Raw genomic sequence first — 26,116 nt, 5'->3', positions numbered from 1 at the left:
CCTTTGTTCTTTTATCCACCCACCTTCTATTGAATGTCTTTGTTTCACAAGGTGCTGGGGAAGCAAAGATAACCTAGCTGGGGAGAGAGGCAGACAGGTAACATGTGTGATGAGGGCTCAAATGCAGCTCAACAGGGATGTCAGAGGCCTACCCAGTACTTGGGGTGGCCTTGAGCTTTCCTTTTTGCACCCATTCAAACTTTATAATGTGGAGACAATGTGGCGAGAGGAACACACAGTGGACTGGGGCTGAGAGGATCTGGCTGTGACTCCTGGTTCTGTGGCTTACTGTGCGACCTTGGGCAAGTCACTTGCTCTCTTGGGGGCTTCAGTTTCCTCATTTGAAAAGTCAGGCCAGAAGTTCCGTCTACCCTCAGGGTGGATATGAGTCTCAAGTGAGAGAATGCTTGGGAAGGCGCATTGCTCCGGTGGCCAGCTCGGAACCAAGCACCCTTCTGCCACTGCTATGCCTCATGACAGTATGGTGCGTGTTATTTACTTCCGAGACTTGATCGAGGGTCTCATAGCACTTGTCCAACTCTACAGCGAGATTCCCCACTCCCAGGGGGCAGTGAGGCTGGTTTTTTTCCTCATTCCTGTTTTGCAAGAAGAAAAGCTCAGCCCTGGGACTCTCACGTGCTGCACCCCAAGGGGAAGGTTGGGTCTGTGTTAGGGAAGGATTGGGACCACTGTCCTGGCCCTTTGACCTGGGTCTGCAGAGCAGACTCAGAGTTTCTGCTTCAGCCGGTGAGAGGGGTTCAGGTTCCAGCACCTGCCCAGGTAGGGGTGGGGCAGAGGATGGCCTCACCCATGAAACACATGGAAAAGTAGTGCACAAGCCTCGCTGCCAACACCAAGGCAGATGCTTTAGGCCACACCCAGCTGACTGAGTAGAGGGGCACTGTGGCTCGAGCAGATAGTATGCACCCCTGCACCTTCTCACCTCATTCCCTCTTCACCCCTTTACCACAACCCCGCCCCACTTTCTCTAAATATTTACTCAGCATCTGTCACGTGGTAGACACCAGCCCTGAGGATGAGGATCTGATTCATGGCTCCTGCCCTTGAGAAGCTCACACCCCAGCAGGAACAGAGGCTTCTGGCATTTGTCTGTCTACTAACGGGAGATATTTTCAACCCCATTTGACAGATGAGAGAAGACTGAGGTGGAGAGTGACTTGGTAGTCAGTGGCAGAACCAGCACGCCAGCAGGTCTGCAGCTCATCTCCGAAGCCGGCCAGCGCACAGGGACTTCTTGCCACATACATGCCCTGCGCTTGCCCCCATCTCTGTGCCTTTGCAGAGAGATGCCTGCCTGTTACACCTGTCTCATCCCCTTGCTCCCTGAGTCCAGACCCTACCCAAGCCTCCCTGCATTCCCAGCACCTTCTCCCACCACTTAAGCCCGCACTAACCATATGTGATAAGCAAATAATAACATCATGGCAGAAGTCCCTGCTGATGGGACACAGTCAGGTGCTGGTCACTGTGCTGAGTGCCTTCCTTAATGCACCAACTTGTTTGCTCTTCAGAACAAGGTGAGCAGGTAGACGTTCCCATTACCCCCAGCTCCTGAGAGACCTTGCTGAGAGAGTTAGGGCGGCTTATCTCCCGTCACATGTTAGTCTGAGAAGACAGTGTTGGACTGTGGCTGGGGCCTGGACGCGGCCTTGACCGCACGCTGCCTTACTGGGAGACCTTGTGTAGCTCCTTCGCCTCCTGTGGGCCTTGGCTTTCTCATCTGTTATGAAAGAACTTCCAGGTGATCATGGTCTATGTGGGAGCGCGGCTGAGGGAGATCATGGAGTCTTCCCCCCGGAAGTTTCCTGTTCACTTATAGTGGATTTCAAACATACGCAAAAGGAGAGAGAATAATGTTGGAAAAACTAGGTCATTTGTCCCATTGATTGTCTCACAGTCTGTATTTGGCTTATTCCTGCCTCATGCCATTAGTTAACTTCCTCCTCTATGTCTTGTATTTCCTGTAAACTAATAGTTAGATCTAAATGAGATACCCTTTATATTGACACTGTTCGATAGAAATATAATATGAACTGTATATTCAATTTTAGATTTTCTAGTAGCTGCATTAAATAAGAAGTGAGAAGAAATAGGTGAATTAATTTTAATATTTTTATTCAATCCAATATGTACAAAATATTATCATTTTAACATGTAATTGATATAAAAATCATTAATGAGATATTTTACATTCTTTTTTCCGTATTCCATCTTCAAAACCCAATGTGTATCTTACACTTACAGCACATTTAGTTCATTCTCAGTGCAGTGGTTAGCATGAAATACAATCCTACCAAAACAACAAAGCTGTGTTTACGGGAAAATATTTCACACCATTTCAGTTTTTGAATTAAAATGACTTCAAATGAAATAAAATTTAAAGTTCAGTTCCTGGTTGCACTAGCCGTATTTCAAATGCTCAGTAGCCACGTGTGACTAGTGGCTGCTATATTGGACGGTGTTCATAGAGGGCATTTCCATCACTGTAGAAAGTTCTGTTGGGTAGCACTGAACAAGAGGCTTAAGCAGATGTAGGTGTCATAAGTGTTGCTGTCTACTTATTGTTGTACCTCATTGTGTCCAGTTGTTCTGTTTTTCAGGATGCTGAGATTGATTAGTGTGTCCATGGGTGCTTCTGGGCATTTTTTTTTTTTAATTTTTTTTTTTTTCAACATTTATTTATATTTTTGGGACAGAGAGAGACAGAGCATGAACGGGGGAGGGGCAGAGAGAGAGGGAGACACAGAATCGGAAACAGGCTCCAGGCTCCGAGCCATCAGCCCAGAGCCTGACGCGGGGCTCGAACTCACGGACTGCGAGATCGTGACCTGGCTGAAGTCGGACGCTTAACCGACTGCGCCACCCAGGCGCCCCATGGGCATTTTTAAAGAAAGGAGAAAAGGAAATTTTGGTGCCGTTTAGGGTGAACTAGGTGGCAGGGAGTGAGTGATTCCCCAAAGTGGGACAGAGGCCATTCTAGCCATATAAGCATCATCTGAGGACACTTAGTATGATATAGTGGTTGAAAGTCATTCTTCCTGGGTTTGAATCCTGACTGCCACTTACTAGCTCTATGACCTTAGGCAAGTCACTTAACCTCACGGAGCCTCTGTTCCTTCAACTGTGAAATAGGAAAATACTAGTACTTAGCTCACAAGGTATTATGATGGTTAAATGAGATAATGTGCATAAAGCACACATTATGCACAGAGTAAGTAGTCAATGAATATTAATTACTAATATTATGTTATTGTAAAAATATGGGTTCCAAAGCTTTGGGGTTAGAGAATCTGATTTGGTAGGATCTGTGGTAGGACCTGGGATCTGCATTTTGAACAAGTCTCCAGGTGATCCCCCTGGCCCAGATCCCTCCCCGACATTTTTCCCTGGGATGACCCTTGGCTCTGACCCAGCGCCCAAGAAGCACATCCTGGCTGAATACCACAGCGTCTGTCAGAGGACAGACAAGCCCAGTAGAGTTGCCAGATTTAGCAAATAAAAATCCCGTATTGTATCTGGCAACCCTAAATCTCTAATCCAGCTAAAACTGTAAACTAGCATTTATAGGAGAGGTTGTTCTGCGCCGTGGGTCTCCATTCCTGCCATATCTACCATAAGGTGCAAGAGTGTGGAGTGTGAGGACAAAAGTAGCACTTTTGGGTTTTTAGATAGGTCTTTACGTTTCAATTAGGGACCATGTCTAGATTTTTGACTCTGAAGAGGCCATCTTTTATAAAATCCAAGAAGGGGCTTTAGGGGCCATCTTACTTCTTCTGCTCATTCTGCAGATGGGGAAACTGAGGTCTGACTGGAGAGGGGGAGAGGAGTTGTCCAAGGTCAGTGGCAGGGCTGGACTGGAACCTAGGTGTCCAGCTGCTGGCCCAGCATATGTTCTTCTCTGTCATCCCACAGTACTTGTTTCTGTCCTCTGCTACCTCAGTCGTGGTGGGGGAGAGGTAACACCTAGGGTAACCAGAGGCCCTTCTGGTAACGCCCTAAGAGTGGCTCATACCCTTGTGATCCAAAGGGAAGAACACAGCGAATAGAAGAAAAGGCAGTCCCTGGTGCTGGCTGGACAAAGCCCCAGAGACGGGTGAGGGGATCCTGCCATATGTCCAGATGGTGGGGGTCAGGTTCAGGAGCTGCCCCCTTTGGCCTGGCTCCCTGACACACAGGTCTGACTGGGCCTGGGCCCCACCCCACACCGGTGTCTTGCAGAGTGTCGGGAGGAGAGCTCTTCGACTTCCTGGCCCAGAAGGAGTCGCTGAGTGAGGAGGAGGCTACCAGCTTCATCAAGCAGATCCTGGACGGTGTGAACTACCTTCATGCCAAGAAAATTGCTCACTTTGATCTCAAGGTCAGTGAGGGGGTGAGGGAGGAGAATCATTTTAGGAAGAAGGAGCCCAGTCCCTTCTGATGTCACTGCCGGGAAGGGCTCAGTGCCCGTTTGGCCCTCGTCCCTTCTCTTGCTGTAGAAAACTCTGAGCTCCTAGGAAAGAAATGATGCCACAGAAAGTGTCCCTTTCCTCACTTTCATTTCACCTATCAGGCTTTCTGCACATAGAGACTGACTGCAAGAAGCTTCTTATTCAGACCACAGGTACCTTATCTCTCTCAGGGAGCACGGTGGGGTGCAGTTTTTAAATACTAGACCAACAACAGGAAACTTGAAACCAAACACATTTCACAAGACTGGACTCTTCAGTAACTGAGAACTAACTCATGAGCAGGCAGAAGTAGAAGCGTTCAGGCAAGGACTACTGAGGTTGGCTGGCCCTACAGGCCCTGCGCAGCACAGCCTTCAGCGGCCCTGGCCCAGAGGTCATCAATCTTGGAGCTCAGGGGCCTCTGGCTGCCCTCCCTGTTCCCATCCCCTACTGTGACCACAAAACTGCTTCCAGGGGCCGCTCATCACTTGTGGTCACTGGTATTCAGGGTCAAGAAAGTTCACTGTGACCACATAGGACCTCATAAAGCAAGAGTGTGGTCAAGTAGAAGGAGCAGTTCCCATAGTAACTGAACTCAGTCTAGTAGACTGATGAGCCTTTACAGACACCCAAAGCTTAAAGATCCTCTAACCTGTGATCAGAGGGACCTATTTCCCAGGGTGAAAACCCACTCATGTTTCTGTCCAGAAATTCCTGTTGTGTTTCAAGCATTGTGCCAGGCACCTAGGTATTGCTACAGATACAAAAATCAACTGGGCCCTGTCTGGGCTTAGTTCCTCTTTTCTAGGAAACTTAGTACAGGAGACAGAAAAGAAAGACCAACAATAGAAGGAAGTATAGGGGAGCTAGGGAGCTGAAAGGAGAGGGCATCTAAGTCAGACTGCATTATCTGAGAGGGCTTCCTAGAAGAGGTGTTATTTGAGTTGAATTTTGAAGGACTGGTAGGGGTTATCAAAGGAGAAGAGTCTTCTAAGGAAGAGAGAACGACAGTGTACATGGTCCTGAAATAGCACAATGCATTCAGGGAAATACAGGCAAAGGGTGAATGTTCCAAATGGCTGGAGAATAAGCCAGGAAGAGAGCAGAAGGCAGACACAGGGTTTGAGAGCTAAGCCAAAGAGATTGAACTTTACCCTGAGGGATACAGGGGCCAGGTGATCAGGGAGGTGAGGCCAGCAGATGTGTGTTTTGGAAAAATCCCTCTGGCTGGAAGGATGGATAGAATGGGGAACACCTGGAGGCGGGGGTAGGTGCCATCCGGGAAGCTAGTGCAGTAATCGGGTGAGATGTGGGAAGTGCAAAACTAATGTAAGGAGGGGACAGATTGAAGATCAATTACAGAGGTTGGTCTGAGGCTTGATCAGGTGCCTAATTAGCTGTGGGGGATGAGGAAGACGGCAGAGTTCAGGATGACACCCAAGTTCTGACTTGGGAGGACTGGCCCAGAGAGGGCATGGCATGCCTACGGTCTCACAGTGACTGCCTCAGGCAATGGGTTCAGTTCTTACCATGGACCCCCACCCCAGCTCTTACCCTGCCCTGTGGGGTGACCTGCCGTGATTCCCCTCGGTGGGGTCCTTACTTCTCTGCTGATTGCCGCAGTATTTTGAATTCCTCCAACAGAAGACACCTTGCAGTGTTTTACACGAGAATCTGGGGTAAAAGTTGGAGTCACCGAGGAGGGTGTGGCCTAAGGGGGACTTTGGACCTCAGAGTGGTAATACACTAAGCAGGCAACCGTCTACCCGGACTGTATTTGTGTCTCCTTCCTGGCAGTACTGTGGACAATTAACTTGCTGTTTTCTGTGTCTTTACTGGCTCCAGGAGACCGACCTCAAAATGGGCTCCTTTGTCTTTTCTCTATGGGGTCTGGTAGAGGTAGGAGGTGTTGTAATCCCACAGGCTCCGTGACTAAAGCGGGTCCACGTTGTTTAGTTTGCTTGTGTGGCTGCTCGCTGTGGTGTGGGGAGTGCTGGCTTGGAGGTGGCCAGGTCGGGGTTTCATCTTCATCCTACTGTGTACCAGGATACAACTAAACCTCAGTCTTTCGGCTTCAATGCAAATAATAATCCCTACCTGGTGTGGTTGTTAAGGGTTAGAGAAGCAGCATTACCTGCTGTGTACCAGACAGTGCTCTGTAATAATACCTGCTATTGTTATTTCCCCTCCCAGAATAGAGGAAAAGGAAACACAACTCTTGTTACAGTATGTTGGGCCTGCCAGCCTAGAAAAACAAAACTGCTAATGCAATTCTCGATTAGCCAGCAGAGCTGAGATTCGTTGCTACTGGGGCAGGTCTGGCTCCTGGGCTCAGTGTGGATGCTTTCCTTGGCCTGGAGATGGTCACTGGGTTTCCCCCGGTTGTGTGTAGGGTGATTCTGCTAACCCCCGTCTCGGCCTCCTGTTCTTAGAGTTGTGCACACTGTGAGCATTCTGACCTTTCCTCCCCATCTGTGAGTCCCTTGGTCCAGGCTCAGCTGAGCAACTTCAGGAAGTGATGAGTAGCTGGATTACCTCATGATTGGGTAGACACTTCCTGGAGCCAGAATGTGGGTAGGCATGCCCCCGGTTGGAACTTTCCACCAGCTGGAGGGGGTCATGTAGAAAGCCCAGCTGGTAGCTTAGAGGGGACTTCTTGATTCCATGTTGTTTCCAATCACATAAAATTCATTTTACACGAATACAGTTTTCTCCCTGATTTTCACTCCCTGTGAGGTGCCTCTGCTTTTCTCAACTCTTATATTCTGTTACTCCTCACCAAGTGAGTCAGGCTAGCCTCGCTGCCCCATGGACACAGCCACTGTGTTGTCTCCATGCCCCTACCCATGACCTGTTCTCCATGCTCACCTTCCAGGAGCAGGTAATGGAGGACAGTGAGCTCTCACCTGTCTTTGGAATATGAACTTCTCCTGGATCTTCCCATGATAATCTCCTCCTATGTTCAGTCACTGTGCTAGAGAGGTGAAGCCCTGTCCCTGGTTAACACATGCTCCCAGCCTTGTGGCAGAGAGCAGATAAATGGACAAATTAATGTATGATAAGCAGTCTTGGTAAAAACAAATCATGGCATGCTGTTGCCCAGAAATCTATGTTGGGTCCTTGTCATCTGTAGGATAAATAAACCCGTTCAGCATGGCATTCGGACCTTTCTTATCCTGCCTTAGTCCAGATTCTGGTCTCATCCACCTTTCCCCACTCCAAAACACTAGCCCCAGGCAACAAGATGACAGATACATGTTCTGGCTTCTCTCCTTCTATGTTCATGCTGTTCCCATACAGGAAGCTGTTGCTCTTCCTTTCTCTGTCCATGGACATCCTTCCTGTTCATCCTTCTAGGCCCAGCAGAAATATCATTTCCTCTAGGAAGCCTTTCCCTTCCCTACTACGTCCCAAAGCATAACTAAGAATGAACTTGCCTTTATGCTTCCGTTGCCCTTTGTACAGTCTGAGAATGTCTATTGCTGTTGGTCACTCTTCTGCTTGTATCTAGCACTGTGCTTGGCACATGACACATTACTCAGTGTTGAATGAATGAGTAAATGAATGAATGAAATGACTTAGTAAGACCAGATGCATGCATGGATGGCAAAGACCCTTTGATGTCACCTGGGAAATGCAAAAGAGTTTGCAGGCAGAAGTCAGTGCAATGATGTGAACATTTATTGGGGGGCTATAATATGCCCAGGAGTAGAGTGACAGACATCAATGTGATATGGTACCTGCCTTCCACGGGCAGGAGATGGCCACGGTGAGACTTGGTGGGGAGGCCACCTGAAATGAAAGCTAACCATGACTCTTGCCAACAAATCCCCACTACCAAGGGGTAAGTGTTCCACCTCAGCAGAGGGAATACCAGGCCAGTGTGTGCTGTAAATTCACCATAGAAAGGCTGATTGAGGTGGGTAGGTAGGAGTGGTAAAGGTAGATGATGTTGCCTGTATTTACATGGTTGGAAGGGACATTGGGGTTGCCTGCCCTTCAGTCACAGGGAGCACCCAGTGTGCCTTCAGACATGCCTTTTGCGGGACAGATTACCAGGAAATGGGGGTCAGTACCACCTAGGAACCTTACCCTGGCGTGTGATCCCTACACAAACAAAGGCCTTGTCGAGGGCGGTTTTGTGTGGTTTTGTGTTTATTTTGTATTTAGGAATTTCCCTTCTGAGTTTTGGTATTTCTCCCCTACATCCTAATCCAACTTGAGGATTCAAAAATGGAAGGTCGGCCTCAGGTCTGACTAGTATTTTAAGCAAAAAGAACAAGTCATGAGGATTGAAAAAATTATATGCAAACCAGGAACCCTCATGGGGCTTTTTGGCTTATATAACTACTAGAAAGGAAGAGTGAATTTCTGAACAAGTACTCCAAAATTCCAAATTCCTCTATGCCCTGATCATCTTTTGAGCTGTTTTTATGTTCATGATGTGAGGGGGTTTGCTTGTCAAGCTTTCATAGGAATGATATCAACAGTACTTTAAATGTATATGGCACTTTCTATAATACAGCATGCTTAGACGTTTGTTCTCTCATGTGATCCTTATGGCCACCCATTGAGGTATAGGTATTGTCACTTTTTTACACACAAGGCAATTGACATTCAGAGAGGTTAAGTAACTTGTCCAAGATCGCACAGGTTTTTTTTTTTATGTTTATTTATTTATTTTGAGAGAGAGAGAGAGAGAGAGTGAGCATGAGCAGGGAGGGGCAGTGAGACAGAGGGAGAGAGAGAGAGAATCCCTAGCAGGGTCTGCATCCTCAGCGCAGAGCCGGATGCAGAGCTCGATCTCACAATTGTGAGATCATGACCTGAGCCGAGATCAGGAGATGGGTGCTCAACTGAGTCATCCAGGCACTCCAAGATCACATAGGTATTAAGCGAGATAGCTGGAGCGTGAACTTAGCCAGTGAGGAAACACTAAGCCAAACTGGGTATTACCAGCTTTTTCAGTCACCAAACTGTGACGGTGTAGACTTCTTACTTCCTTGGTCCATGCCTCTTATATTTAATTAATCCAAGGGTCTGAACCGTGTCATACATTTATCCTTTACATGGTTAATTTCTCATCTGGTTACATTGTTTTTTCTTTCTAATATCCTCATAATTTTTAAAAAGTGCCTATTTTATTAACTGCTATAAAATGTGCATGCATTTGAAAGTAGAACTTAGAAGAATGAGATTGTTTCCATACTAAAATCTGGTGGCATGAAGTGAAGGTAAGACATGGCAGAGATTTAACTTAGGATAGGGTGAGATTGTGACGGTGAAGGCCAGACCAAAGAGTCTGTATAGGCAGTCACAGCCATGGAAGGCTTTTCCCCTCAAATGTTTTTATTACGAAAACATTTCAAAACATTTAAAGAAATTGCAAGAATACAGAGGACACCATTACACCATCCCCCTAGATTCAACACGTGGCCACATTTGCTTTACCTCTTTCTGTAAAAAGAATTAAAAGGGGCGCCTGAGTGGCTCAGTCGATTGAGCGTCCGACTTCGGCTCAGGTCATGATCTTGCAGTTCATGGGTTCGAGCCCCGTGTCGGGCTCTGTGCTGACAGCTCAGAGCCTGGAGCCTGCTTTGGATTCTGTGTCTCCCTCTCTCTCTGCCCCTCCCCCACCCCAGCTTGGTCTCTCTCTCTCAAAATTAAATAACATTTAGAAAATTATAAAAAAAAGAAAGAAAAAACTTTTTACTTATATAAAAGTATTTTATGTCTGTGTATCTACACACAGACACGTACACTTGTGTACATATTGTATATATACATACATATGATCTTTAGAATTAAAATCATTTTAAGTACAAATTAAAGTAAAAACATGTATGTGATTTAAAAATTTTTTGGCATAATTTGAGAGAAGATTATAGCCATCCTGACACTTCATGCTCGGCACTTCTGTAGGCTTCTCCTGAGACTGAGGTTGGTCTCCTACAGTGCATCATACTTAAGAAAATGAGCAAGCATTGGCGGAAGACCTTTAATGGGTGGATAAACAAGATTCTATTTCTGATATTGAAAGAAAATTCTGGCAGGGCAGAGAGAGTATGCCAGTTGGAGGCGGTGATAAGAATATGGGAAAGAGATGAGCCAAAGGTACCCCTTAGCATCTTTTAAAATTTTTATTTAAATCCAAGTTAGTTAACATATAATGTAATAATGATTTCAGGAATAGAATTTAGTGACTCATCACATATATATAACACCCAGTGCTCATCACAAGTGTCGTCCTTAATGTCCCTTGTCCAGTTAGCCTATTGCCCCACCCAACACCCCTCCAGCAACCCTCAGTTTGTTCTCTGTACTTAAGAGCATTTTTCAAGGGAAGGATGATCTTTTATGCTATTATAAAAAGTAATAACTCATAGAAAATGTAGAAACTTACACGGAAGTTACCCACAGACTTTCCACTCCAAAGCAACTATTATTATCACTTGGTGTGGTTATGAACAGGTGTGTGTGTGTGTGTGTGTGTGTGTGTGTGTGTGTGTTAGGGTACTTGTAACTATATTGCTTTTACAGTTTTGTTTTGTGCTTTTTTTTTTTAACTTTACATATTAACCCCAGCAGCCCACATGGGCTGTCAAGTATTTTACTTTGCTGTAGAAACTTTTATACAAGTATTTTCTGATTTCCTTACCCCCTCAGGGTATTCTGAGAGGTGGACCCTGCTTCCTGTTTCTCAGATGCAAAGTTTAGCTTGTGCCCTCTTCATCTCCGCCCCATGCATAAGACTGTGAGCCCGAAGCCCTAGAAATACATGTGGTTTGCTTTATCAACTAGTGCAAGGCCACCCTAGGGCAACCTGAGGAGAAGTGACCCTCAGAATGCTGAACTTCTAAATAGTGGAGGGAAGGAACAAAATGTGCCCAAATGTAAGCTATAGACAGCCATTATTAAAAGAATTGAAATATAGATGCTTTGAAATGGGAAGCATTAAACCAACCAGGTGACTCTTACAAGATACAGCAGGAGGCCACATGGTGAAGTAGAAAGAGGAGAGGATTGGGGGTTGAGCCTGCATTTGAGTCTCAACCTATGCTGTGTGACATTGGGAGTTCACCTCTCTGACGTTTCCTGGCCTTGAAAGTGGAGATAATATTGCCTCTTCTTCCTGTCCCGTGGGGGTGGAGCAAAGGACCAGGGAGGTATCAGTATTAATGAGAGGGCTTGCAAATTCTAACACTGCCTGCAAATACTGGTTGTCAGTTTTAACTGGTCTTATTAGGCCACATTTCTCCCTACTCCTCTCCCTATTCCTCTCCCTATTCCTCCCTATTTCTCCAGAGGGATTCAGAAGGGAAGGTGGGCATGGAAACATCCAAAGGGGGAATGAATAAGGTAGCGCTTTCCAGCCAGTCGGCCGGGAAGATTTTGAGGGTGGCAGGACACTGTGTAAGACTGACAGGAAACTAGAAATGCAAATTGCCTTTGCATTCACTGTTAGGTGCTTCAGGCCTCCTGGGGCTTCTAGCTGCCCATGCCCTCCACTGGGGGCCCCTCCCTAGGCCTGGCCTCCAGGGAGGTATCATGTGTTCAGTTACTTCTAGGTTCCATTCACAGCTCCACTGTCAGTCCTCTCACCGCCTCTGATCTCAGTAGGAGTGAAAGAATCTGATTCTGGAAGCAATGAAAATTGTAGAAAGAACAGGAACCTTAGCACTAAGAGGACCTGGGCTTGAATTTTTTTTAAGTTTATTTATTTATTTTGAGAGAAAGAGAGAGAACGTGGGAGGGGCAAAGAGAGAGGGAGAGAGAGAGAATCCCAAGCAGGCTCGCACTGTCAGCACAGAGCCTGATGCAGGGCTAGAACTCATGAACCATGAGATCATGACCTGAGCCCAAACCAAGGGTCTGATGCTTAACTGACTGAGCCACCCAGGTGCCCCAACCTGGGCTTAAATTATAAGCCCGGCTCCACAACTTAGTTGTTTGGCCTCAAATAAGTTACTTAACTTCTCTGTTCCTTAGTTCTTCATCTAGAAAACACAGAGAGTACCCTCCTGTGTGAGGTTCTTTGCAGTGGTATTCTGGGAGCAGCCAGATCTCCAGAAAACAAGTGTATGTTTATACACACACACAAATTTATCCTGAATTTTATGATACAAAGATTTACAACACAACTTATAAACAATAAAGTAACTAATACTTTTTATTGTAAATTCCAGAGAGCAAGTTGTTTCTCATAGCACATTTTCTTCGGTTTTTTGCCAAACCCTTGTATCCATAGCCAATCTATGGCTGCAGGTGACACCTGAGTGTAGTTCTGACCAGAATGTTGGTTGATATTTTTGTCTACGTTAACAAGTGAGATAAAAACCAAACAATGAAGACATGCGTTGGAACTTTACTCGTTTGTCAATGACACGAATGACTTCTTTGCTGAACTAGATAATAGTTTCTGAATATCAAAAAAAATATATTTCCTCAGTTTCTGTGTTATTCACAAAGTAACGGCTACCGACACGGCACCCTTTTAAGTTTAATCTGCATTATTAAGTGACCTTCTCCAGCGCTTCTTAAGTCTAGGATCAAGAAGACCACAAACGAGGTCCTGATCGGAGCATCTGCCAGTTTCCATAGTATCAGTACACCCACCATGGCCAATTTCAAGGAACCAGCGTGCAATTGCACACCATTAATTAGTATTTCCCCAACACAGAGATAGAGGGCAGAAATCACCTCAAGAGCGTCGAGACTATTAACACATAATTAACAAAATTAGGAAGCAATGAGTTTTAAGGATTGTTTTTAAGATAGCCTATTTAACTGTAAGTTTATATAACTTAATTTTAATATTAAAATAATACAGTTACATAGCTCTCTTTAACAACCAGCTCACAAAATTCCTTCAAATTTAACAATTGGCTGTCATGAGCCAGTGGGCACCCCCCCCAGCACCCCCCTGGGTCTCAGAGACTTTGCAGGTGAAAGCATTTTGTGAACAGGTTTCGTGCTCTATGCAGGCTGACTGTTGTCAGGGGTGTAGTGATAATAATGGCAGCCAGCGTTTCCTGAGCACCTCGGAGACACGCAGGCTCTTCTCTGAGTGCTGTGCTTGCGTTCGCTCTTTTTATCCACACAGCCACACTGTGAGGGAGGTTCTGGGTCATGCCCATTTTATAGAAAGAGGAGGTTGCTCGAGAGCTCCTTGGGCTTTATTGTGTCTCCTCAGAACCTCTTAACATATTAGTATTCCCATTTTTCAGATGAGGAGCCAAGGCTCAGAGGGGTGACTGACTTGGCAAGGGTCACACAGCTAGCACGGGGCAGAGTGGGATTCAAACCTGTGTCTGTCAGGTGACTGGGCCCTCGTCGGCACTGGTTTCCCAAACATGACACTGTCCTCTTCAGACTTGCTTAGAGAACTTGCTTTCCAAAACCAGTACAAGAGCCTCACTCCTGGTGAGTTGATTTCTGTCGGTTCGGTAGCATTAGCACGGTCTCCAGAGGATTACAATGGGCAACTAGCTCAGACGCGGACCCCCAAAGCACAGCTTGGGGGCTCAGAATGTCTTGATCCAAGCCCAGATTCCTCACTGGTGAGATGGGGCACCAGCCATCCATAGCTGGGTGGCTGTGAGGATCTAATAAGGTGATGTGTGGGGAAAGCTCACCACAAATGCTAGTTTGGCACAGACCATAGATCCAACATTGCTGATTGGCCCAAAGCCGAAAGCCAGTGGTCCTGGAATGCCTTTGAAAGTGAATTTTTATTTCTGCCCCTGCTGCTAGGGCCTAGAGACAGAGTAGGTAGGTAGAGTAGGTTTTCTCCTCTGCTTTACTGAATAGGGCAGTGGGAGGTCAGAACCATGTAACAGCCTTCCCCAGAGGAGGAGGCCATGAGCGAGTGGCCAGAAGCTGTGGCTTAACAAATCCAAGTGCAACCCAGTTGGGGCCCTTCCCTAAGCCACAGCTGTGGGTTTTCTGGGAAAAACATGGAGCTGGGGCAGGAAGCTGCTGATGCACCAGGGCCAAGATGGATGTGCCCACTTTGCCAGCAGGCAGGAGTGACCCCAGCAGGCACCCTTGCATCAACTAGAGGAAGGGAGGGGACGTGGAAGAAGGGAGAGCCCACAGGATCTGGAGTCAGCCAGAACTTGAACCCTAGCTGCACTACTTATTACTGAGGCACCTTGGGAAAGCACTTAACCTCTCTGAGCCTCTGTTTCTTCATCTGTAAAATGGGGGTGATGATGGTACCTGCCTCAGAGAGTGAGAATCAAGTAAGTATGAATGTGCTTTGTAAACTAAATGCTATAGGTTGTGCTTTTAGGACCGTAGAAAGAGCATGAGAAGCCTGCCTGCTCTCTGCAAGTGGGCAGTCTTGTTGGGGAGGCAGGACTAACAATCAGGGTCTTGGCGAAATGGTTGGTACTGCAGGGCGAGGTTGCTGCACAAGTGTGGAGCCAGGACAAGGAAGGAGAGCTGGGCTGGGTATTCAGATGATACTTCCTGAGATAGGAATTTTGGCTGGGCCTGGAAGAGATAGAATTTTGCCTGGGCCTGGAAGGATGGATAGGAGTTCAGTAAGCAGATGAAAAAGACTCTCATTCTGAGAAGGAGACACATGATCAAGGAAATAATCATAGAGATGATGCTGGGGCACCTGGAAGGCTCACTCGGTTGAGCATCTGACTTCGGCTCATGTCATGATCTCACGGTTCGTTGGTTTGAGCCCTGCATCAGGCTCTGTGCTGACAGCTCGGAGCCTGGAGCCTGCTTCGGATTCTGTGTCTCCCTCTCTCTCTCTCTCTGCCCCTCCCCTGCCCACGCTCTGTCTCTCAAAAATGAATAAACGTTAAAAAAAAAAAAGATGATGCTAACAGTTATAGGTCACGTTTTATGCTCTGTTTGATCCTCTTGGTAACCCTCATGAGGTAGGTTTTATTATCTAATTTATTGCTGCTTATTTATAGGTGAGAAACCTGCGGCTGACAGGCTAAGGAACTTGCCAGTGTCACACTGCTGGTAAATGGCAAAACTGGGATTCAAATCCAGGTTCTAAGTCTCTTAGCTGTGATCTCTCTTGATTCCCTAAAAGCAGAATGAGCAAGAGACGCATATGTGGTTTGTCCATTTGTCCAGCAGACAATTCCTGAGCACTTACTGAAATAGCAGCCACTCTTGGGTGCTAGGGGTGACAATGGCAGGCAAGGCCCCCATCCGCCTTGTGGGGCTTCAGGATAGAGGAGGGAGGACACATAAGGAATTACAGTGCTGTTGGTTCTCTGCCAGAGGCATGTCGGGGTACCATACAGGCCCTGACGGGAAACAACTGGCTGCACGTGCCAGAAGGGAGGGGATCACAGAAGATGTTCCAGTGTGTGTGTTGGGAGTTGGGCGTCAGGGGGAAGAAAAAGCTTGTGAGGAAGGCCATTCCCCCAGAGTGAACTGCAGATTGGGGTACGGGTGATGAGGAGGTCGGTTGGCATGTGAGTGTCCAGTGATAGGAGGGCCTTGAATGCCAGATGGAGACGGGCCTTGGGCATAGGCCACACTGGAGGCTTGTGGGAAGGGGCTGCCTGTGGTCTCATCCACGGTGTGCCAGGGGGAGAGTTTGCTGCAGCACCATGGAAACCAGCCCAGAGAGGCCTGGAAGCAGTCAGCCTTGCTTTCTCAGTTTGCCCAGCGCTTCCTGAATAATCTGGGGCCATGCTCGATATTTGCAATGAAGGTTCATCTGCAGCCTTCTTGTCCCCATAGCACAGAGTGGCTGGGCCCCTGCTCTGCTGAGGTAAGCGGCCTCACCCAGTGATAGGTAGGCTGCGTAGGCACCTGGAGAGGATGCTGGGTAGGGAGGGGGTCAGCAGACTTGGGCTCTGCTCCTTGCTCAGTGACCTTGGCAGTTTCTTGACCTCTTTGAGCTGCTCTGCAACCATGAAGGGACTAAATGACCTCTGAGGTCCCTTGTAGCCTCACCATTGTGAACACGATATGGTGAACTGGGGGTGAGCAGGTGCCCCAGCATCATCTCTATGATTATTTCCTTGATCATGTGTCTCCTTCTCAGAATGAGAGTCTTTTTCATCTTCTTACTGAACTCCTACCCAAATGAGTGGGACAGGAGGCAGGTCAGGTCAGTGAGAGGGCATGGTCTGCAGGTGTGCACAGGTGACTCAGCAGGGATTTAGTAAGATTCCCAGGGCTGACTGTTGTCATTGCTGCATCCCAGAGAGGAGCAAACAAACATAGCTACCATGGTTTGAAATCTTGCTGGGCATTGATCCTTACGTGCACCATCTCTGAATCTTCAGAACAACCCTCTGCCATGGTAGGTGACTCATTTTACAAATGGGAAATCATGGTTGCAAGAGATCCACTGACTTTGAGCAGGTTTCACTGTGAGTGACAGAGCTGGGATTTGAACCTCGACCTGCCTGGCTCTAAGCTCAAGTCTTTTGCACCTTACTGTGTAGCTCCCAGAGGCTGCCTTCATCCTGCAGGAGCTCTTGGACATGCTGTACTGGACTGGCGGGGATCACCCACTGTCATCGGTCCTGCCAGGAGGACTGGCTTCTGGCTGGCACCATAGCAGGCACCTCTGACCAAAGCTGCTGGGGCATGGAGGGGCATGTTGGCCTCTCCCACAGCTGCCTGCCTGGTGGGCTGAGCTGGGTGATTTGTTTTGACAGGTGAGAGCAGTTTCACCTCTTGGTAGCAGCTCCACAAACCCGGTGCTGGGCAGTGGGGGCACCTACTGGAATGTGATCCTTCTTTCCAGCCATGCTTTGGAGGTGATGGCAAACATGTGGGTAGTATTTGGTTGAAGCAACTAAAGCTGGAGGAAAGGGCAGACGGTTAGGACCACACTATCCCAGAGAGCATCCTGGCTTGGGCCCAGTGGTTTGTGGTCACAGTGGATTGTTCGTCCTTCCTGACCAAGAGCCAGGAGACCTGAGCCTTTGTATGTCTCGCTTTGGGGCCCAGAGGAGTGGGAATTTGCCCGGCCAGCTTGGGAGGTTATGCCACCTTGCAGTTGCAGAGGCTAGAGCGCGAAGGGGCTCTGGATCCCATCCAGTGTCTATTTTAGAACTGGGGAGCTGTGACCCAGAGAGAGGAAGTGATGTGCTTAAGTTCACATGGCCTCGTATGGTGGAGGTGGAACTGGAATTTCCCACTACCCAGGCCCAGGATCTTTTCTAGTGCCCTACCCTGTTCAGGAAGGGGGAAGCAAAGAAGCTTAGAAAACCCCCCTGGGGGAACTTCTGCTTTATTGGCCCTCAGACTACCCTTGGGGATCCTCCCTCAGTCATTTTTCTCCTGGCCCAGCCCTATAGCAGCCCTGTGGGGAGGAGTGCACTAGGGCCCCCCTAGTGGTGGTGGAGGGCTTCCACAGGGCAGAAAAGGAAGGACCACTCACTGGTTCCCAATTCTTTCAGTGCACGTCAGCGTATTTCAGTGGGACATACAGGATGCAAGACACCATAGGGGAGGCCAGGAAACTTAATGCTGACCTGAATTTTCCCAGGGAGGCCACCACTCAGGAGAGCGGTGTCACAATATGAGAGACAGCCTGCAACTTAGGACCACTTGCTCATAACCCCCACCTAAGGGGGTTAGAGCACAAGGTCAGGGGCTGCTTCATTGAAAAGTAAGGGAGTAAAACAAGGCAGGGATGGGGCATCGTCTCTGAAAGTGTGAGGAAGAGTAGGAAAGATATTCTAGGCAAGGGGAAGAGCCAGAGAAAAGGATGGAACTGAGATGTCATTCTGGGTGTGGTAATACCCACCTTGAGGGGATATGGGGCAGGTGCAAGCAAATGATGGGCAGTGAGGCTGGGAAGGTAGTGTGGGGCAGTCAGTGCAGAACTTCGATGCCTCAAATATCAGGCAGGGCACCTTGACCTTACTCTCATGGTCAGTGGGACCGCTGAAGATATTTAACCAAACTGGGTGAAGTGGTGGCGAGCAGGGACTGCACTGCCCAGGAAACCCACCCTGATGCCGCCATGATGAGCTGTTGGACCTTGAGCCAGTGCTTTAGGTCTCTGAGCCTCTGTTTCCTCATCTGTGAAATGGGGGTGATAACAATCCACCACTCAGAATGGTTGCAAAGATGGCATAGAGCGCTAGTGTGCTGCTCGCCTTGGTGAATGTTTGGAAAATAACAGCCCCTGCTTTGCCTCCTGGTTAGTGAAGGCTGAGACAGCAAGAAGGAAACCCTTCTGAAAGCGAGAGTTGCTGCAGATATAGGGTCTATTTTACTGTTTTGCTATTTGAGGGCAGGTCTGAGCCAGAAGGTACATTTGGTCCAAATGGCTGTGTGTGTGAGTGGTAAGGTGAGGACAAGAATCTGGGTCCTGACCCCCAGTAGAACATTCCTGCTGCCCTAAGGTCACCTCTCAGCCTGAAAACCACAGGCCATATCACTTTACCCAGACTCTCTATGGGGACTCTGCCAGGACCTCTCTTCTCTCCTTGAAACAAGGAGGTCGAGCCCAGGAGATCCTGAGATTCCTTTTCTGAGCCTTTGAACCCAGCGTGAGGGCAGGCCAGAACTGCACTTGGGGCCCCTCACCTGGGTAAAGCGTCACTGGAAGAAAAGGCGTGCAGGGATGGGAAGCAAGTGCCAGGACAGCAAAACAGCTATGCCTGAGCCAGGGTCCAAGCCTGCCCTAGGTTGCCAGCCTGGAGCAGAATATCCACTTCCCCCCCTGGGATAGATTTCCCAGAACCTTTGGGAAGCAGGAAGATCATTTACTCTAGTTGTTAGAGCAGAGGTTTTGGAGTCCAACAGATAGAGGTTAAAATCCCCATGTCCAGGAACACCTGGGTGGCTCAGTCGGTTGAGCGTCCAACTTCAGCTCAGGTCATGATCTCACAGTTCGTGAGTTTGAGCCCTGCATCAGGCTTGCTGCTGTCAGCGAAGAGCCCGCTTAGGATCCTCTGGCTCCTTGTCTCTCTGGCCCTCCCCCACTCATGCTTTCTCACTCAAAAATAAAAAAACAAAACAAAACATGAAAATCCCTGTGTCCACAAGCCAGTATTTCAGTCTTGGTTTCTTTCTGAAACAGGGAAATGATAACATCCACTGCATAAGATAGCTGGAAGGGTTCAATGAGGTAGAAAGTATGTCCCGTGCTGGGTTAGCACATTGCAGCGAAATGGCAGGTGTCTTCGCTCAGGGAACAATTATGAGCACCTGGTGGATGCTGGGCTCTATCCTGAGCTTTAGGTAGTTGATAGGAACAAAACCCTCAGGAAGCTTATAACCCAGTGTGAAGAGACAGATAAGTAAGCGACCACCTTGAGACAGTGTAAGACACATTGAAATGGGGGAAGCACAGGATGTTATGGGAACTGGGCAGGAAATGTGTGTGTGTGTGTGTGTGTGTGTGTGTGTGTGTGTGTACGCGTGTGTAGGCCTTCTGGAGGAGGTACTATTTTTACTGAAACGTGAATAGGAAATTAGCCAGATTTGGGGTAGGGACTGTGCAGGAAGAATGTTCCAAGCAGGGGAGAAGTCACCTGCTAAGTGTTAAGTTCTTGGAGTGGGCAAGAACTTGCAGGGACAGGCAGTACTAGGGTAAGAAAACGTGGCCTGACCCTGAGGTTTTCACAAGCCAGTGCAGAGGCTTTTTCCCCTGGACTGTGGGACACAGAGGTGAGAGGATATAAGGCAAGGATACTTCTCACCTCTCAGAGCAATGCTGCCTGGGAGAATTCAGCCTCCAATTGTTTTTCCTTCTCCCATGTTCCCTACCCATTTCCTCCTGCCCCATTATCCTGGGGGTCACCAGGTCTGGTGTGACTGCTTTTGTCCACTGTGGCTCCCATCCCCATTCAGTGTGTGCTGTGCCTTGAGCACTATGGTGGTCAGGAAGACCCCGGCTCTGACCCTCCTCTGCCCCAGAAGCAAGACTCAGGGCCATTCCCTGGAGGAGAGGGGAAGTTCCTAATAAGGTAAGATGGTGGGCAGTGGGGAGGGCACAGCTTACGGCATGGGGTTCCAGAACACTCGAGGTCCATGAGCAGCCATTTGAGGGCTGGATTGGGGGTATCAGAGTGGGGCCATCTCTCTGGGTCCCATCTCCTGACCTCCCCCCTCAGTCTCCTTTCTGCAGGACCTAAGATCCTGCTTTGCCTTGGGAAAGGACTTTGACACATTTTCACAATCAAGTTGAGAGAAGTCTCCAGAGGGGAAAAAGGATAAACAAGCTTAAAAAATGCAAAAGGAAATGTATTCTTTATTTATTTTCAAAGTTGGGGGAGGCCACAGCCAGCTCATTTGAGTGAAAGTTTCCAGCCACTCTGACATGAGGTCACAGAGACTTCAGGGAGCCAGGACGTTTGGGATGGGGCAGCTGGAGTGTCTTCAGGCCAGATTCAGAATCAATTCAGCTAACAGGGCAACCGTCAGCCTGCCAGGCACTGTGCTCTGCACTGCAGGGGTGAACATGCAAAGACCTAAATCCTCCCTCCAGCTGAGAGTCCGGTAGAGGAGCTAGAACAAAGATAGCAAGGACTGGTGGACAAGGAGAGAGTGTGACAAATGTCATAACAAAAAAGTTCAAATAAGCACCAAAGGGACAGGAGGGGGATTCATTTCTGGTGTGTGTGGGTGGGGTACTCATTGAGGAAAGCTTTCAAAGCTTTCAAGGACTAGCTGAGTTAGACTTTGAAGCCCAGCTAGGATTTTAATGGGCATAGATCAAGCAGAAGGCTTTCTGGGTAGAGCAGATAATGTGAGCAAAGGTACAAGGTGGGAAATTCTTCTTTGAGAAATAGGGATGTTTGGGGTGCCTTGGTGGCTCAGTCGGTTAAGCATCCGACTTCAGCTCAGGTCATGATCTAACGGTTCGTGAGTTCAAGCCCCACGTTGGGATCTGTGCTGACAGCTCAAAGTCTGGAGCCTGCTGTGGATTCTGTGTCTCCCTCTCTCTTGCCCCTCCCCCACTCGTGCTCGCTCTCTTTCTCTCTCTCAAAAATAAATAAACATTAAAAAATTAAAAAACAAGAAATAGGGATGCTCGATTTTCTTAAACATGTATTTATCTATTTATGTGTTTATTCATTCATGTAAAACTGCTTTATTGAGATATAAGTCACATACTATACCATTTGCCCATTTAAAGTGTACAATTTAGGGGCACCTGGGTGGCTCAGTCAGTTGAGCATCTAACTCTTAATTTCCTTTTTTTAAGTTTATTTATTTAATTTGGGAGAGAGAGAGAGCACGAGCAGGGGAGGGGCAGAGAGAGAAGGAGAAGAGAGAATCCCAAGCAGGGTCTGCACTGTCATTGTGGAGCCCAATGTGGGGCTTGAACTTATGAACCTCGAGATCATGACCTGAGCCAAAACCAAGAGTCAGACACTCAACCACCTGGGCCACCCAGGTACCACCTGACTCTTGATTTTGGCTAAGGTCGTGATCCCAGGGCTGTGAGATTGAGTCCCACATCAGGCTCCCTGTTGAGCATGGAGCCTGCCTAAGATAATGTCTCTGTGTCTCTCTCCCTCTGCCCTTACCTGCCTCTCTCTAAAATAATAAATAAATAAATAGACAAACAAACAAATAAAATAAAGTGTACAATTTACAAAGTTGTGCAGCTAATACCACTATCAATTTTAGAAAATTGTCATCACTCCCAAATGAAGTTCCATACCCATTAGCAGTCACTCCCCATTTCCCCAGTCCTGAGCAACTGCTAAACTACTTTCTCTTTCTATGGATTTACCTATTCAGGATATTTCATATAAATGGGATCATATAATATTGTATATTACATACAATATAATCAGTCTTTGGTGACTGATTCTGTCACTTAACATCATGTTTTCAAAGTTCATCTATGCTGAGGTATCAGTATTTCATTCCTTTGTACTCTTTCTCTGCCTTCATTCCTTTTTATGACTGAATAGTATTCCACTATATGGATATACTGGGTTCATCAGTTGATGGGACGTTTGTCTTGTTTCCATTGTGGGACTGTTATGAATTTGATGCTTTTGTGTGGATGTATGTTTTCAGGACATTCCACTTGGAAATTTTTTTTTTAATGTTTATTTCTTTTTGAGAGAGAGAGACATAGAGTGCGAGCAGGGGAGGAGCAGAGAGAGAGAGGGAGACACAGAATCTGAGGCAGGCTCCAGGTTCTGAGCTGTCTGCACAGAGCCTGACACGGGGCTCGAACTCACAAACCTTGAAATCATGACCTGAGCTGAAGTCTGATGCTTAACTGACTGAGCCACCCAGGCACCCCCAGGACATTCCACTTTGAATGAAGTCTAGGACAGTCATGGTGGGGAGCGGGAGGGGAGAGGGTGAAGTGGAGAGACCTGCTCACCCATGTTCAGGCTCTGAGCAGTTGGGTGGGAGTGAGACGGGTAGGCTCAGAAGGGTAGGCTTGTGTCTGGCCTCCCTGAGAGCCTGTGGTGTATGAGGCCAGGGCAGGGCCATCCCCCCACCAACACATACCCACATGGTTGTGTCACATCTGGCAGCTGTTTGCTACACTGGAAATAGCCTGGGCAGCTGGTATTTTCCCGGGAAGTCAGGTGCATTTTTTTCCAGTGTCCTGCCGAGGGCCAAAATTAGTTAAACCCATAGAGAAGTGTGAGCTACATGGTTAGGCCAGAGGAGGGGAGTTTGTCAACAGGAAGCTGGCCAGCCAGGGGAAAGAGGTGGTCAGGAAGACAAAGGTTAATAAGCCGTGTGTAAAGCCAGGCTAAGCTGCTAGGCTCCCACCCCTATGATCCTCACACAGAGGCAGTGGTTTTGTTTACAGGAAATGCTTTGAATTTCTCACTGGCCCCATTTAACAGATCAGGAAACAGAGGCACTGCATTGAAGGATCTGCCATTCAGAGACAAAAAGGGGACTAAAAGCTAAGGTCTCTGGTTCTGCTGTGAGCAGCAGATTTCATAAAACCCAGCCCTTGCCCTCAGTGCTGTGTCTGTCTTTGAGTTCACAGGAGAAGACAGGACACAAAAACAAGAAAGAATTTTAGTCTCCTAAAAAAGAACACCAAACCCCACCCCAATCCTAAAGCAAAAACACAAAACAGGGCTTTAATTACCATCTTTTCATCCTTTCCTTTTTTACTTTTTTTTTGTTGTTGTTCTCCAGCCAGAAAACATTATGTTGTTAGACAAGAATATTCCCATTCCACACATCAAGCTGATTGACTTTGGCCTGGCTCATGAAATAGAAGATGGAGTTGAATTTAAGAATATTTTTGGGACGCCAGAATTTGTTGGTAAGTTTTAGGCCTATTTCTCTCCCAGCTAAGTAGGCATCTGGGAACAAAAGGTAGAGAAATTCTGGGAACAAACCCTGTGTCTGTTTGAGAGTCTGGGCTGAGAGATGGTGCCTTGGAGACTCCCCCTTGGAAACCTAATGGGTGGGGAAGAAAATGTCCTGCAAGTCTTCTGGGTAAGGGTCCAGGTGCTGGCCTTGAGCACCCAGTGGGGCAGGAGGAGGCCCGGTGGGGCTAGAGGCCTTTGCAGAGTCAAACCCTCCCGGAGCTGGCCCCACCTCCTGCTCTTAGATGAATTTATTGTGAAGATTTAAAATTTCCTCACCCTCTGGCATTCCCATAAACTCAAGTTTCTCTGAAGTAGCTTTTGACTTCCTGAAAAGGAGAAGGGAAATCATCTGCTAAATGCCAGATCCACCCACTCACCTCTCCTGTGTGCCTGGCCTTTATTCTTGCACAGGGGGCCCTGCTTCACAAGAGCCTTGGCAGCTCCCCCATCCCTCCGTTTCTATCAGCCTTGGCTCAGGCCCCAGAAGCCCCCTCGTGGGACTGGGGCTGCAGGCTGAGGGTCCTAGAGAGACAGCCTTACAGAAGGGAGAGGAATGAGAATTGAGGACCACTGTCTCTCTGCTTTGGGAGTTGAAGTGGTCTTGGAAATGGAAGGAGGTCATGGTCTCTCCAAAATCTGGGGAAAACTTCTGACATAAATAAAATAAGGAAAACAGAATGTTTCAGATCATCCATCCTGATGGATTTTCAGGTCACACACGCCAGCCCCACAGCCACTATGGAATGGTGCTATTAAGGCTCCACAGACCCCAGGGTAGGGGAACTTTGCTGTGTGCCAGGCACTATGCCGGTGCTCTGCAGACATCACCTCAGCTAATCTTCAAACAACCTCATGAAGCAGATTTAATTATTTTCTCTATCGGATGCTTTGTTCAAGGCAAAACAACCAGTAGGTGGTAGAGCTAACATTCAAATACAGATACATGCAACATCAAAGCCTGTGCCCTCTTGGTTACATGGGGTTGTCTCTCTAGAAAGACCTTGTCCCGAGGAGGCTTACAATTTAGTTGTGGAAACATCAAACGACCGAGTGTGAGTGGTAGAAGGATCTTTTTAGGTCATCTGGGCTAGTTCAACAAATGTAAGATTGGAAGTCTGGGGGATTTTAGTGAAGGTCAACCAATGGCTATTCTTCACCTAATATCTATGACAGATATTAGGTGAGGTACTAAGGACACAGTGGCGGCAGGGAGCCACACTCAGAATGATTCATGCAAGGTCACACAATGAGCTGGTGGCAGAAGCAACTTGAACCAAGGGCACAAGACATCTATTCTTGAACTTTGTCCAAGATGGCAGTTGCTGCCCACCATTCACATATGTGGTGAAATGCATATATTTATTCACTTAAGTTCAGACCAGATGCTAACAGTAAATGGTTCAACTAGACATTCAGGGCAATAGTGGAAGAGGTGTCACAAGACAGGATGTGATTAATTATAAAGTGAATGATAGAGACCTCTCTGAAGACTTCTCAAACAAGATATTCACTCTGGCAAAGTCAATGGGATCAGTCAAGCCCTTGAGTCAATGAGAGACAAAGGGCTGGTGTTGTGGGTTGGAGAAGTGTGAGGAGGGGTAGGGAAAGAGGCAGGGTAGAAGAGGAGTATACATCCCAGTCTCAGTCGTTCATAGCAGTGGGGAGGGCCAGAATTAGTACATTTATCCAGGACAATTCCCTGTCCACTATGGATGAAACAGAGAGTTCCTATCAGAATGGCCATGTGAGTGAGACATTGATGGCTAGGGCCAGACTATGGAGGGTTCTTTCCAGTGATACAGTGTTAAATGTCTAACAACTGGGTCTCCAAAACAAAACAAAACCCAACCCTAATTTATAGCATTTGCCAATTTTAAGCTACCAACTTGTCACTGAATTCAGAGTTGGGAAGAGATACACACAGTTGACCCTTGTGAGCCAGTATGACCCAGCTCTAGCCTAGAACTGGTTTTGTTTGCACCTTACAGATATACAGGGTGACTTCTCTAGGCCTCTGCCCAAATTATGATAACTTTCTTTATCCAGGACTCCTGAGAAACAGGTTATAATTACTTGTCCTACTCCCACCATTACTCTGAAACTTCAACCTGAGACACAGTATTGAGAAGTTACCATCAGCTTCTGGGAGCATGGTGGACCCGGTCTTCCAAAAGCCCTCCGGCAACAAAACTTGATTCTTGAGAAAAATATTCTTTATAATGAAATTCTGGACTCATGGGAAATAAGAGAAATCTTTAAGGGTAGTAACTCTTCCTGCATCACCTGCCCCACCTCCAAAGCCAGTGAAATATGAACTTAGAGCTGGAGCTGTGAGCAGCAAGAAAATTCAAGAGGAGGTCCTCTCCCAAAGGCAAGTGTATGTATCAGCATTTCAATCAG

The 26,116-nt window shown here is 47.5% G+C and overlaps 1 protein-coding gene across 6 annotated transcripts in view; it reads left to right on the top strand.

Annotated features, from left to right (window-relative positions):
• Window positions 1–26,116, top strand: part of DAPK2 (death associated protein kinase 2) — a 121,226-nt gene that overhangs the window by 70,176 nt on the left and 24,934 nt on the right. For 5 of the 6 annotated variants that reach the window (XM_025919433.2, XM_025919432.2, XM_086710909.1 and 2 more), the window contains exons 4-5: window positions 4,240–4,378; window positions 23,538–23,667. In XM_025919433.2, coding sequence (XP_025775218.2) covers window positions 4,240–4,378; window positions 23,538–23,667 — 269 coding nt within the window. The remainder of the gene's footprint in view (window positions 1–4,239; window positions 4,379–23,537; window positions 23,668–26,116) is intronic. The other variant, XM_086710910.1, reaches the window with a different exon arrangement.

Source organism: Puma concolor, chromosome B3 (assembly GCF_028749965.1).
Source record: "Puma concolor isolate L17-30 chromosome B3, mPumCon1.1.hap2, whole genome shotgun sequence".
Taxonomy (NCBI): Eukaryota; Metazoa; Chordata; class Mammalia; order Carnivora; family Felidae; genus Puma; species Puma concolor.
This window is presented reverse-complemented; position numbering and strand designations above follow the sequence as displayed.